Raw genomic sequence first — 14930 nt, 5'->3', positions numbered from 1 at the left:
ATTCCATGTAAATTAAGGGTCATACCTGAAATATTCTCTTTTAAATGCTGACTTTACTTTCTGTGCATGTACAGCATTTTCTGTTTGAGAAAAAATGTCTTTAAATAGAATTTGGATTCCAAGTAGCCTTGGCTCTGTGCTTGTTTGTTATTGTTTATATTTTTATAGTAATTAAAAAGAGAAGGAAGGATAAAATCAAAACTATTCCCAGTATTTGCTCTGATTCAACACTGAATACAATCTCACTCTTTTATCGGTATTGCCTTTGGAGATTATACATCCATTTAGCCTGACCATGAAAACATATTAGCATACATTGAGATCACATCCTTCATAATTTTCAAATTTAAAAATTGGAATACGTAAAATATAATTTTTCCCCCCCTCAGCACGATATAATCAGTCTTAATGACACACACAAACACTTACATAGCAAAAATGGAGAGGAATGAACTTGCTACTGGAGGTGTATTTGGCAACAGAAAGAAACTACTGCTTTACAATTCAATCTGTAAATAGACACCCACACTTGGCAGCTGGCTTAATATTAGGTAATGTCGTAGATCAGATGGTTAAAATCTGATTGGCTAAGATCTGTGCAGTACCAGCCATTGTATATAATGCCATGGATCATTTGATTTAAATAAAAGGTAGTAAGTGAAAGTGTGTGCACAAATTTCATCACCTGCTAGAAACCTCGATTTAGGTTTGAGCAAACTGTTCTGAAGCTCGCTTGAATCCAAGGCTTCTGTCAATCCAATAATTTTGTTTTGGCTTAAACAGCATTGCACATTTGTGAAGAAAAGAAATGCAGCAAATCTAAAAAAAGGTCAACATTTTGGGTACAAATCCTTCACCCAACAGTCCCAACAGTACATTGACCTTTTGCACATTTCCAACAAAGAGAACGAGAGAGAGGAAATATCCATAACTAACAAAAAAAATTCAATCTTGAGAGAATTTTATTAGTACTGTTCTGGGAATTTCTTGCACCTACTCAGTACTTGAAGGGTTAAATTAGTCTGTAATCAATTCAAGGCAGCAGGCTTCAACCCACAGTAAAAAATATGTTGAATTTGTAATTTCTACATAGTATTGTAGTAATTAGATGTTTTCTTGTACAGAATGCACAAACTAATCCGCTATTTACCAAATGCAATGGGAGCTTCTTCTATCATTCTTCAGACTGGGGCAAGGGAATCGAGAACACAGTACCATAAAATATTAATCTTTTGATCATTTACACATATGATTCAGGTGCCACTACCCTCTCTCTCCCTTCAGAAAAGATCACACACTTAAAATATAAGTTCAAATAAGGTTTATACATTGTTGTCACATTTCCACTTCCAACAGTTCTGATACTTTGTTTTTTCTACATCCCTGTAGATTGTTATCCTGGATTCTGGTTATATCCAATCTTTAACAGAGTACATATCAGATCATTTATTTAGGCACTTCACTGTCTCAGAACACATTTTTGGAATCCACACATGAAAAACCCTAAATTCTAGATTACTGGCCATATTTCAATTAAAAAAGTTGTACATAAAAGATAAACTGTAGGTTATTATGGAGAATGTAAAAAGCTGATGATGGAAAAATACCCAATGTGTCATTTTATGGCTTTTTGGACAATATATCAGGTACAAAAATGAAACTTCTTTGCTTGTTTGTTGGTTGCCAGAAATCTAGAAATTAGGGATTTCAGACTAACTTTCAAAGTGCCTGCTATTGGCATTAGTTGCAATATTGAATCCAGGGTTCAAAGATGGCCTATACTACTTACAGATTTTAAAATGCAGTATAAAGCAGAGTAACTATTTCTAATACACACAATCCCTTTTTGTCATGTTTAATGTACTTTTTTGGGAGAAGGATGTATGCTACTACATTCTGCATTTCTTTGCAAGCAACAAATCCCACTCTCAATCACAGAACTAAATGAAGAGTTCCAACAAGTGATGTTTGGTAAGTCTAACAAGTAGCTAAAACATACTGGAGAATAGTTTTAGTTTCAATTTACAAGTACAAGTTTAAAAAACTGGATGAATAATCATGAACACAGATCACATATAGCTGCGTCCCACTCCTGTAGATTCAATAAGATAAAAACACTTGTTTTTTTAATTTGAAGTCCAGCTGTTCCATGGCATTATATAATATAGCAGCAATTAACAAGAAGCTGTGATTCAGTGACTGATAAAGTATTTCTGGATTATACCTCTGTACTGCACATTACACCCAGATTAATCCAAGTGTACATTATTGACCAATAAAACACAGATTTCTTGTTTATTATTGCTTATGTATAGGTTAGCGCCAGTGGTTTGTAAATCACATTAGCCAGTTGTCCAAAGGCAATCACAGGTTAGGTGTAGTTACCCATACTACTGTTCTTAAATAATATAGTATTGTACATTCTTTCTCTTGAGGTGAAACCTCTGAATGTCTACTTATAAAGAGAGAGAAAAGTGCAGTGTCTCCAAGTTCCTTCATAGAAGCCATCATATAATTCCTTGTTTTGAGGGAATGAAAAGAAGATTCCTTCATGGAAGCAGGCACGGATCAGGCAGTCTTCCCTTCACTAACAAAATGCCAGTTGAATCAATGTCCAGTAAATAAGGAGAAACTGTGGCTATTTGTGCAAAAATACCACTGAAATAACTTTCATTGTTCAGCAGCAGTCACCATGGTTTGCAGTACTCTTGGAAAACTTGCACCAGATCCACAACCTTGCATGCAGGTAGGTAAGGAAAAAGTCACCAACCGGAGAGAGTCGAAGTTGAGTCCATAGCTCACTGAAGCCGACCTTTGACGGACTAGGCAAAACAATTCCACTTTCCAAATGCTGCTTGTTCATACGGTTTCCTCTGACGACATCAGCAAAGGGTTAATATATTCAAACCCCTCAAATTCCGATTGGTCAATTCTTTTTATTACATCTCTGCAAGAATGGAAAAAAAGACACTGAAGCAATGTTTAAACACAATGGTGGGCTCAGTATGATCTCTGAAAAACATAGGTTGAGGACAGTGCTGTTTGTGCACTACTGAAATTTGGGGAATACAGTTCACTTCCTGGGAAATTCACAGTATTGATCACCATTAGCCTGTTACCTCACATGTCACTGATTTGTGGTTACAAACCAAGATTATCTTTTCTTTTTGTACATAGAAGCTAAATTTTGCTTCATATTGGATATAAAATTTGTGTTCCTCGTACCCACCCGATTTTACCGTTAGAAGGCTCCACATTTTATTTAAAACAGTACCATAGGCAGCCTTTGGTATCTTGCTTAAGTGCCTGATCTGCATTTGTGAGCCTAGTCAATCAGTCTTTTGACGATGCAAGGCATCACAGCTGAACCCAATTCTACCTGTATGTGCTTACCCCAAGGGCGGAGGAAAATTGTATTGTACTGACTGATAACTGTTTGCCCAAATTGTGGTCTGCCCCCCCCCCCTCCCCCCCCCTCCCCCCCCCCCCATAAATCGCAAAGCAATCCCACCCCCCCCCCCCCCAATGCAGTGGCCAATTGTGCTTTAAATGCATTTAGGGCTTTTGCTGTGATACTTCACTCAAAATTCCATTCAAAGTATTCAGATACTGTGTGAAGAAAAACTTCCTGATATCAACCTTAGAGTTACTATTTGTGTCCTCTTTTCCCACTCTCAGAATAATTGAATGTTTTATTCCAAATGTAGTTTTCCAATATCTCTCTTCCAGGCTTACTTCATCATGGTATGAGCTTGTGGCTGCACTGCTTCTGACATTTCAATGTCTGTCTTGTGCTTCAGCGACCAGATGTACTCTGACCAGAGCTCTCTGCAATTTAATCAGTGTCCTCTTGTTTTCTATTGCTTTGGCCATTTAGTTTAACTTCTGTTTGCTTTGTTGATTGTTGCTATGAATTGAGAAAGATGTAGATTGAATTGGGTTCACCGTGATGCCTTGCATCGACAAAAAATACTCAGACTAGGTTTCCAAATGCAGATTGGGCATTCTAGCAAGACACCAGAGGGTGATTGGAATGGTTCTGAGTAGAGGTACAATTGGAGAAGTACAGGGAAACAGAATCTTCTGTCCAATATTAAGCAAATTTAAGTGACATGTTGAGAATTAAGTCAATATAAGATTATCTAATCGCTTTCTATTTTATCTTAGCTATTTCAACACCATGCAGTTGCTGCTATGTTTTGCATATGTCTATTACATTTCATCTGCAATCGATCCATCCACACTTCTATTTTGTCCAATTTACGTTCTAGTTTTTAAGCTGCTTCCTCCAATTCCACTACCTCTCCCAATACAAGTTCAAATATTTGGAGAAACGGTAATGAATTCAACACAGGCAGCACGGTGGCGCAGTGGTAGCACTGCAGCCTCATGGCGCTGAGGTCCCAGGTTCGATCCCGGCTCTGGGTCACTGTCCGTGTGGAGTTTGCACATTCTCCCCGAGTTTGCGTGGGTTTCGCCCCCACAACCCAAAGATGTGCAGGGTAGGTGGATTGAACACGGGAAATTGCCCCTTAATTGGAAAAAATGAATTGGGTACTCTAAATTTAAAAAAAATAATGAATTCAACACAAAGCTCCAGGACATCAACACTACTGGTCCCATTTTAACATAACTCCTCCAGACCAGTAGTTGTAATTCTATCTATCAACCATATTATTTTCACTTTAAGGATTCACCTGAATCTTCACAGTTTTGCATCGAATTAATTTTGACATGGGACAAATGTCTTTTGGAATTCAAGATGCACTAAGTCATAGGTTTTCCACACAGTCCACTTGGGATGTTCTTTCCTCATTGAATTAAGATACCACCTTGACTACTGTTTATTGAGCTAGCGTACAAATACATATGAACAAACAAATTAGGAGCATGAATCGAGCATTTGGCCCCTGGAGCCTGTTCGGTCATTCAATAAGATCACAGCTGATCTGATTATGGCATCCACATTCCTCTTACCCCCGATAACCTTTGATTCCCTTGTTAGTCAAGAATCTGTCTACCTTTGCCTTAAAAATATTCATTGACCCTACTGTGGTGATGTGCATCAATGTAAATGCATGTAGGCTAGCTAGGCACTAGGGGGAGCACCAGTGACATCACACACACACACACACACTCAACCAATAGATCAGTTAGATAGGACACGACCAATGGACATTCACGATACACACACAGAGGTGACACCACCACAGGAGGGCATTACATCAACCCATATATAAAGGACACCACACACATGATCTGCCTCTTTCCAGTGGAGACAGTCAGTGAGTAGAGACACAGCGTTGATTCAATATTACACCCACCACATGGATTGCAGCAACTGGTTAGTCAGTCTGGGTAGCTATAGTAGGATTAGCAGTAGTGTCGAACCTGAGTAATAGAAGTGTAAATAGTTTAATAAACGTGTTGAAGTTATCTCCACGTTGGAACCTTCCTTTGTCAAGTGCACCACAAGGAAGCCGCTTATGTTACACCTAGAACATAACAAATCATGGTACCAAGACTGAACTGTTTCAATCCATATCGCCGTACCTCAGCGTACAGTGACAACCAGCAACAATACCCAGGCAAGATGTTCGAGATCCGGGTTCCGCGGCGGCTCCAGTGCCATGGCAATCTCCGCGAAAACTGGCGGGCATTCCGGCAAACGTTTGAAATCTTCCTGGTAGCAGCCGAACTGGAAGAAGTGGCCGATGCTGAAAAGACAGAGCTTCTGCTCACCGAAGCCGGTGCCAGAGCAGAAGAAATCTTTAAAACATTCAAGTTGTCCAAAGGGCAAAACAGGAGCGACTTCCAGGCAGTCCTGGACAAATTCGGCAAATACTGTGAGTAAAACACACTCCAACCAGCAAGAAAAGGTAAGAGAAGCACCAGTACTTACCACGAGGCCAAGATCCCGGAGCAGAGAAGTATTTTGATCGGCAGCCATCTTTCTACAGGGACTGCACTTGCGCAGTTGCGCGAGAAGTGCACAGAACGGGAAGGGCCGTTTGCGCATGCGCAATCACGAAAACGGCCATCGGTACAGGAACAGCGATTTGCGCATGCGCAAACGCTTCCTACGTATGATGTCACATGGCGTCTGAGGCCCTGGACCACGCCCATTTAAAGGGGAAACGTCCCAAATCAAAGAAAAAATCTTTTAAAGCCGTAAAACAACCTTTCTTCACCTGGAATGACAGCACAATGCCTCAAATTGAACCAGGAAATGAAATTAACCTCCGAAGAACCCTGCAACAAGCAGTTACCTACGCCCAAACCGATGATTCCGACCTTGAATACTTCGAAACCGACTTTTACATTTTCTCTGGACCTCGCGAGCCCAATGCCAGCTCCGACGCAAACAGTGATGAAATGGTCCTGGAAGACAACGACTCAGACGAACCTTTCACCTTGGGAGGCTACCCCAGTACCAAATCCGAAGCGCAATTCGACGTGTTGCACATTGACGACCCCGATGACGAGTTCTTCGGATTTGAGGATCTTCAGCCCAGCAGATATGACATCCCGACTCGCGAGTGCAGGATTATGCTGCAGCCTGACACCAAGAGACAGAGAGCGGTACAAGCCCACAGAGAGCGGCCTGCTGCCACACAAGTGTGGTCCACGCACCGCTCAGGTTTCCCGACTCTATGAAAGAAGACATGCAAGACTCCACACCACAGTCCTTGCAGAAACAAGAAGTGACTCCAGTGTCACAAGCCTCCACAGCGAGCTCGTGGACAGACTCCACAATTGCAGAAACGCAAGACTCCAGAGCGCAGTCCTTGCATGAACAAGAAGTGACTCCAGTGTCACAAGCCTCCACAGCGAGCTCGTGGACAGACTCCACAATACAAGAAACGCAAGACTCCAGAGCGCAGTCCTTGCACACACAAGACGTGACTCCAGTGTCACAAGCCTCCGCTGCGAGCTCGTGGACAGCCTCCACCATAGAAGCAATGCAAGACTCTGACGTGCAGTCCTTGCAGGAACAAGACCATGAGGGTCTAGCAACCTCCTCTGACCAACTAGCGGCAGACGATGCAAGTCTGCCATGCTCAAGTAAACAGCAAGAAGACTATGACAGACTACCACGCTCCAGTGCACAGCAGGACGACCATGACGGTCTATCATGCTACAGTGAAGAACAAAGCAACGATGACAATCCAAGCCCAAATGAAGGACAACAACAAGACAATGACAGTCCACCCACATTGTTTGCACCACCAGATGAAGACTCTGACAATTTACCCAACCGAAGTGAACAACAAGCAGCTACTGAGGATCTACGCACGGTATGTGAGACGAGTGTTTTCATAGATAGAATTTACAGTGCAGAAGGAGGCCATTCGGCCCATCGAGCCTTCACCGGCTCTTGGAAAAAGCACCCTACCCAAGGTCCACACCTCCACCCTATCCCCATAACCCAGTAGCCCCACCCAACACTAAGGGCAATTTTGGACACTAAGGGCAATTTAGCATGGCCAATCCACCTAACCTGCACATCTTTGGACTGTGGGAGGAAACCGGAGCACCCGGAGGAAACCCACGCACACACGGGGAGAATGTGCAGACTCTGCACAGACAGTGACCCAAGCCGGGAATCGAACTTGGGACCCTGGAGCTGTGAAGCAATTGTGCTATCCACAATGCTACCGTGCTGCCCCTAGTGATGACAGCATCCCACTTCCCATGCAAGATGTGCAAAGTGACAGACCTCAGTTAGTGTGTACAGAGGCACTCGACAATCACTGTGAGACCACTGGTGACACCACGATACCTCCACCCTCATTAGCTTGAACCTCTCCACAAGTCAATGCATTCCTGCATGTTCCGACTCCAGACGTGCAGCTTCAAGAAATCGCAGCTGACTCCAGTGAACCTGCTAAGACTCCGGACGGGGAGCATCAACAAACCAACACTGACTCAGTTAAAACAGACCAGACTCCAGATGGGGAGCAACCAAACGCCGACTCTGATTCACGTAAGCCGGACTTTACTCCAGACAGGGAGTGCCGCAACCTCAGTGATGGCACGCTCAGGGTGACAGCAGATGCCACAACGACAGGTGATGGATCACTTAACAATTACACTGGGTCAGTAATAACAAGCAACGGCTACAGTCCAAGAGGAATACACCAATATTCACCACAGCTATATCCACACATTTTTTCCACACCAGCAGTGCAGCCAATGACAGCTCATGCTGGACAAACCCAGTTTTCAGGCATGCAGCAGCCAGCAATCTATGCAGCATATTCTCAAACAGGCCAGCACTACGGATTGCCCACTAATGGAATCAAGACCGAAGGAGGACTACCGCAAGCGCAAACTGCACTACAGACTGGATGCCTTAGTTATAGCCCAGGATTTGCTGTACCCCAGCCTGGCCAGACGGCATATTCCTATCAGATGCAAGGTTCTAGTTTCACACCATCACCAGGTATTTATGCGAGCAGCAATTCTGTTTCCAACTCGACAAGCTTCAACGGTTCTCAGCAGGATCACCCTTCCTGCACAGCACGTGGCCAGAACCAGTATGTATAGTCTTATCCAACTTCAACATATGGCACATCCATGACCTCGAATTATACTGTTGATGGTACCTCTTCAACGACTTATCAGCTACAAGATGCCATCCAACATCACCATCACAAACATCGGGAAAAAAAAGACTCCAAATCAGACAGCGAAGTGATTTGACCACTTCTTGGTTCCTGATACACAGGGACGTTGATGGCGTTCATAACCAAGAGAGACACTTGACCATGATGATTGATGGTTTTTGGACTCACACGAATGATTTGGACTTATTGTTTAATCACTGTTCCCATGACTTGTATATACCTTACCTTATCTACCTGTTCTTTGTTCAATTTTCCCAAAGTGCACAGAAAATATGTAACATATAAAAAAGGGGGGATGTGGTGATGTGCATCAATGTAAATGCATGTACGCTAGCTAGACACTAGAGGGAGCACCAGTGACATCACACACACACTCAACCAATAGATCAGTTAGATAGGACACGACCAACGGACATTCACGATACACACAGAGGTGACACCACCACAGGAGGGCATTACATCAACCCATACATAAAGGACACCACACACATGATCTGCCTCTTTCCAGTGGAGACAGTCAGTGAGTAGAGACACAGGGTTGATTCAATATTACACCCACCACGTGGATTGCAGCAACTGGTTAGTCAGTCTGGGTAGCTATAGTAGGATTAGCAGCTGTGTCAAACCCGAGTAATAGAAGTGTAAATAGTTTAATAAACGTGTTGCAGTTATCTCCATGTTGGAACCTTCCTTTGTCAAGTGCACCACAAGGAAGCCGCTTATGTTACACCTAGAACATAACAAATCACCTACTTCCACCACTCTCTGGGGAAGCGTGTTCCAAAGATTCACAACCCTCAAAAATGTATTCTCATCTCCATCTTAAATACACCTCAAATGTACAAATTCAATAAATTTAGACAGAATAGAGGTGAGGTTAATAAGCTTGCATTATGTGTGCCATTTATGTCCCCTCTTTAAATCTGGGCATCACAATAACCTGTTTCAATCAACTGTCCCTGCCTCTTTCCTTGCTTGCTTCCTCTCCCTCTGCACCCCTCACCCACCACCAAGCCAGTGATTCCCTCATAATGGTCATCAATTACTCACAAATCTCCCTCGTTTCCTTCAGTGCTTTGGAATAAATACCATCCAAACTGGCAGGTTGTCTCAAGTCTTTTGAGCCTGAGGCTCCATCTTATTTCTGATTAACTCATTGGTTTCCTCTGTTTGGGGAAGTAGTTCCCTTCTGAGTACTTGGAGGAAGTAATCTGTCATAATAGTACCAATTTTGGGCCTAGACTCAGTTCTGATTCTTCTTTTCTGGTAGAAATGAGATTGAAACTCATGTCTCAGATAAAAATATTATGTACTCATCCTACTATAATTCTAATGTGATATGTGATGCATCCCACCCTCAAGTAAAAAATATCTTCTTCGGTTTTTCAAAATTCAAAAGGCAAAACAAAAAATAAAGTAATTGTTTGTCCTGAGAGTATTTAACACAAAAGGGGTGAAATTATGATTGGTGCTGTTCTTGTATGAGCACTTAATGTACTTAATGTATCAAATTCTCCATTGCACGATTTTACCTCAGGTATTAACAAACAGGTATTGCCTGCAGAGCGCAGGAGGAGATGTGGAGCACATTAAGCATTTGAAGATGAACTATAATTTGTACTCTTAACATGCTTTGATTGTTTCGTACATTTCACTCGGTCTGTTCAGTATCAGTTATCGACACAATTTATTTTTAAATGAGTGCACTGTGGAAAAGCCATAAAGTCCCCAACTAACACAAACGTCATTGAGACTTGGAACATCTAATGCAGCTTTCCTTGTTGAAGGTTCAGTATAATTTTCTTGTAAAGCCACCTTTGAGATTCTCAGGAGAGACAGAGTGCATCCTCTTGTTGGAGCTGCTACGTAGATTCATTTGTAAAGTAATAATACAATATTTTGGTAGCCTAGTGGTTAGCACAGCTGCCTCACGGCACTGAGGTCCCAGGTTCAACCCCGGCTCTGGGTCACTGTCTGTGTGGAGTTTGCACATTCTCCCCGTGTCTGCGTGGGTTTCACAACCCAAAAATGTGCAGAGTAGGTGGATTGGCCACAGTAAATTGCCCCTTAATTGGAAACAATAATTGGGTAATCTAAATTTAAAAAAAAAATACAATATTTCAAGGTTCATTTCTTTCAACTCAAGCAATTTACAAACTAAAAACCTTTAAAATTTGACTGCTATGAAGAAATTTAACAGCTTCTACTGAGAGACTTCGGTTTTTTATTCAGAAGACTAGGTGAAGGTTCAAGGCCCATGATAAAGCACATCAACACTGCCGACTACATTTACGTACATAAAAAGCAAGAGGGTAGCCAGGGAAAGGGTTGGCCCACTGAAGGATAGGCAAGGGAATCTATGTGTGGAGCCAGAGGAAATGGGCGAGGTACTAAATGAATACTTTGCATCAGTATTCACCAAAGAGAAGGAATTGGTAGATGTTGAGTCTGGAGAAGGGGGTGTAGATAGCCTGGGTCACATTGTCATCCAAAAAGACGAGGTGTTGGGTGTCTTAAAAAATATTAAGGTAGATAAGTCCCCAGGGCCTGATGGGATCTACCCCAGAATACTGAAGGAGGCTGGAGAGGAAATTGCTGAGGCCTTGACAGAAATCTTTGGATCCTCGCTGTCTTCAGGGGATGTCCCGGAGGACTGGAGAATAGCCAATGTTGTTCCTCTGTTTAAGAAGGGTAGCAAGGATAATCCCGGGAACTACAGGCCGGTGAGCCTTACTTCAGTGGTAGGGAAATTACTGGAGAGAATTCTTCGAGACAGGATCTACTCCCATTTGGAAGCAAATGGACGTATTAGTGAGAGGCAGCACGGTTTTGTGAAGGGGAGGTCGTGTCTCACTAACTTGATAGAGTTTTTCGAGGAGGTCACTAAGATGATTGATGCAGGTAGGGCAGTAGATGTTGTCTATATGGACTTCAGTAAGGCCTTTGACAAGGTCCCTCATGGTAGACTAGTACAAAAGGTGAAGTCACACGGGATCAGGGGTGAACTGGCAAGGTGGATACAGAACTGGCTAGGCCATAGAAGGCAGAGGGTAGCAATGGAGGGATGCTTTTCTAATTGGAGGGCTGTGACCAGTGGTGTTCCACAGGGATCAGTGCTGGGACCTTTGCTCTTTGTAGTATATATAAATGATTTGGAGGAAAATGTAACTGGTCTGATTAGTAAGTTTGCAGACGACACAAAGGTTGGTGGAATTGCGGATAGCGATGAGGACTGTCTGAGGATACAGCAGGATTTAGATTGTCTGGAGACTTGGGCGGAGAGATGGCAGATGGAGTTTAATCCGGACAAATGTGAGGTAATGCATTTTGGAAGGGCTAATGCAGGTAGGGAATATACAGTGAATGGTAGAACCCTCAAGAGTATTGAAAGTCAAAGAGATCTAGGAGTACAGGTCCACAGGTGGAGAAGGTAGTCAAGAAGGCATACGGCATGCTTGCCTTCATTGGCCGGGGCATTGAGTATAAGAATTGGCAAGTCATGTTGCAGCTGTATAGAACCTTAGTTAGGCCACACTTGGAGTATAGTGTTCAATTCTGGTCGCCACACTACCAGAAGGATGTGGAGGCTTTAGAGAGGGTGCAGAAGAGATTTACCAGAATGTTGCCTGGTATGGAGGGCATAAGCTATGAGGAGCGATTGAATAAACTCGGTTTGTTCTCACTGGAACGAAGGAGGTTGAGGGGAGACCTGATAGAGGTATACAAAATTATGAGGGGCATAGACAGAGTGGATAGTCAGAGGCTTTTCCCCAGGGTAGAGGGGTCAATTACTAGGGGGCATAGGTTTAAGGTGAGAGGGGCAAGGTTTAGAGTAGATGTACGAGGCAAGTTTTTTACGCAGAGGGTAGTGGGTGCCTGGAACTCACTACCGGAGGAGGTAGTGGAAGCAGGGACGATAGGGACATTTAAGGGGCATCTTGACAAATATATGAAAAGGATGGGAATAGAAGGATACGGACCCAGGAAGTGTAGAAGATTGTAGTTTAGTCGGGCAGTATGGTCGGCACGGGCTTGGAGGGCCGAAGGGCCTGTTCCTGTGCTGTACATTTCTTTGTTCTTTGTTCTAGATACATTTGTTGTTTAGGTTTAAAATATGTTGAATACAGGATGAATGTTCGGAAACTGAGGGATGCAAGGAACGATTTAGATTACAGATGTGGGAAAGAACGAGTTAGAATAGGTGTTGTCGAGCGTTTACATCCTCACTGTGTTGAAATTAATAATATCTTACAGGATTATAGTTGGAAATAATTCACCCATAGAGCTGTTTCAACTGTTTTCTAATTTCTCTTCATTGCACAGTATTTCATATAAAATAAACAAATTGAAGGGGCGGCACGGTGGCGCAGTGGTTAGCACTGCTGCTTCACGGCACCGAGGACCCTGGTTTGATCCCGGCCCAGGTTCACTGTCCGTGTGGAGTTTGCACATTCTCCCCATGTCTGGGTGGGTCTCACCCCAAATCCAAAGATGTGCAGGGTAGGTGGATTGGCCACGTTAAATTGCCTCTTAATTGGAAAAAAAAATTGGGTACTAATAAACTAATTGTATGCTGTGAAAACTGAACAATGACAAAAAATATGTGGGGCTTGAGATATTTGGTACCATACATCTTTTTTTAAATATAAATTTAGAGTACCCAACTCATTTTTTCCAATTAAGGGGCAATTTAGCATGGCCTATCCATCTAGATGGTTAGGTGGATTGGCCACGCTAAATTGCCTCTTAATTGGAAAAAAATAATTGGGTACTCGAAATTTTTAAAAAAACCCTATGATAAGGCAGAATCGTCCGAGAGCTAATGTGATTTTTTTTTTGCATTAGTGGAGGACATTTAAGTAATGTGATTTTTATTTTCTGAAGTGCTACGAACCATGTAACTTGTTCTATGTGAGGTGGTATTGGACTCACAGGTGGAAACATAAACCTACAATGAGGAAATTCTATGTGAGGACAATCTTTTATTTTCCTGGGGGCATTGAGGCTAAATTACTGCCAGGCCAAGACCACCTAGCTCAATACAGGGCAGAGACAGTGGCTTGGATTTAATGGAGACCACAGAATCACGGAATACTATAGTGTGGAAGAGGCCCTTGGCCCATCGAGTCTGCACCGATGCATGAAAGACACCTGACCTGCCTACATAATCCTATTTGCCAGCACTGGGCCCATAGCCTTGAATGTTTGTAGTTGATCCATTCTTGTACTTTCTCTCTACCCCATCATGTTCCCTTCTTTCGATTTTCTCTGATTTTTACTCAGCCACAATTTGTAACCTCATGGCCCGGCCTACCCCACTCTGCCATTACCACCAAGCCAGGGGATCAATCCTGATTCAATGAAAAGCGCAGGCGGGCGGGCATGTTAGGAGCAGTACCAAGCATACCTGAAAATGAGGTGTCAACTTGGTGAAGCTACAACAGAGGGCTGCTTGCATGCTAAACAACATAAGAAGCAAGTGTTAGACAGCTAAGTGAGCTCACAACTAACAGATTAGATCTAAGCTCTGCAGTCCTGCCATATCCATCCGTGAATGATGGTGGCCAATTAAATATCTTACTGGAGGAGGAGGCTCCACAATCCTCAATGATGGAGGAGACCAGCACATCAGTGCAAAAACCAAGCCTGAAGAATCAACCGTAATCTTTAGCCAGAAGTGCCATGTGGATGATCCATCTCAGTCTCCTCCAGAGGTTCCCAGCATCACAGGTGCCAGTATTTAGCCAATTCAGTTCACCCCACATGATATCAAGAAATGGTTAAAGGCACTGGCTACTGCAAAGGCTATGGGCCCTGTCAATAATCTGGTAATATTACTTAAGGCTTGTGCTCCAGAACCTGCCCCGAGCCAAGTTGTTCCAGTACAGCTACAGCACTGGCATCCACTTGGCAATGTGGAAAATTGACCAGGTATGGCCTGTACACAAACAGCAGGATAAATTGAACCTGGCCAGTTACCACCCTATCAGTCTACTGTCAATCATCAGTAAAGGCTTATGTCGTCAATCAGATCTGGAAAGATTTAGGTCTGATTAATGTTCAGTTAGCTGATTTTCAATGGGCATTGGTAGGTTCAGAGCTTACTAGGCTAGGGAAAGAGGTGAAAAACTAGCAATAATTCTTACATTTGACAGCTATCCAGGGTTGTTAAGTAGATATATAGCCATTGGCAAGGACAGGTTTGAGATCACTTGTGATGACCAAATGAAAAAAAATGGTCTGCCGCCATAATCTTTCATATGACAAATGAAAAATAGCCAAGATACCAGATTGTACCTG

The 14930-nt window shown here is 42.9% G+C and overlaps 1 protein-coding gene across 4 annotated transcripts in view; it reads right to left on the bottom strand.

Annotated features, from left to right (window-relative positions):
- Nucleotides 1–223: 223 nt before the first annotated feature.
- prkcz (protein kinase C, zeta) overlaps nucleotides 224–14930 on the bottom strand; it is a 741785-nt gene continuing 727078 nt past the window's right edge. For all 4 annotated transcript variants that reach the window (XM_072478045.1, XM_072478050.1, XM_072478049.1 and 1 more), the window contains one exon: nucleotides 224–2947. In XM_072478045.1, coding sequence (XP_072334146.1) covers nucleotides 2860–2947 — 88 coding nt within the window. In that variant the 3' untranslated portion in view covers nucleotides 224–2859. The remainder of the gene's footprint in view (nucleotides 2948–14930) is intronic.

The sequence above is a fragment of the Scyliorhinus torazame genome, chromosome 16 (genome assembly GCF_047496885.1).
Source record: "Scyliorhinus torazame isolate Kashiwa2021f chromosome 16, sScyTor2.1, whole genome shotgun sequence".
Lineage (NCBI taxonomy): Eukaryota > Metazoa > Chordata > Chondrichthyes > Carcharhiniformes > Scyliorhinidae > Scyliorhinus > Scyliorhinus torazame.
The sequence above is the reverse complement of the archived record's forward strand: the minus strand, read 5'-3'. Positions and strand labels throughout refer to the sequence as shown.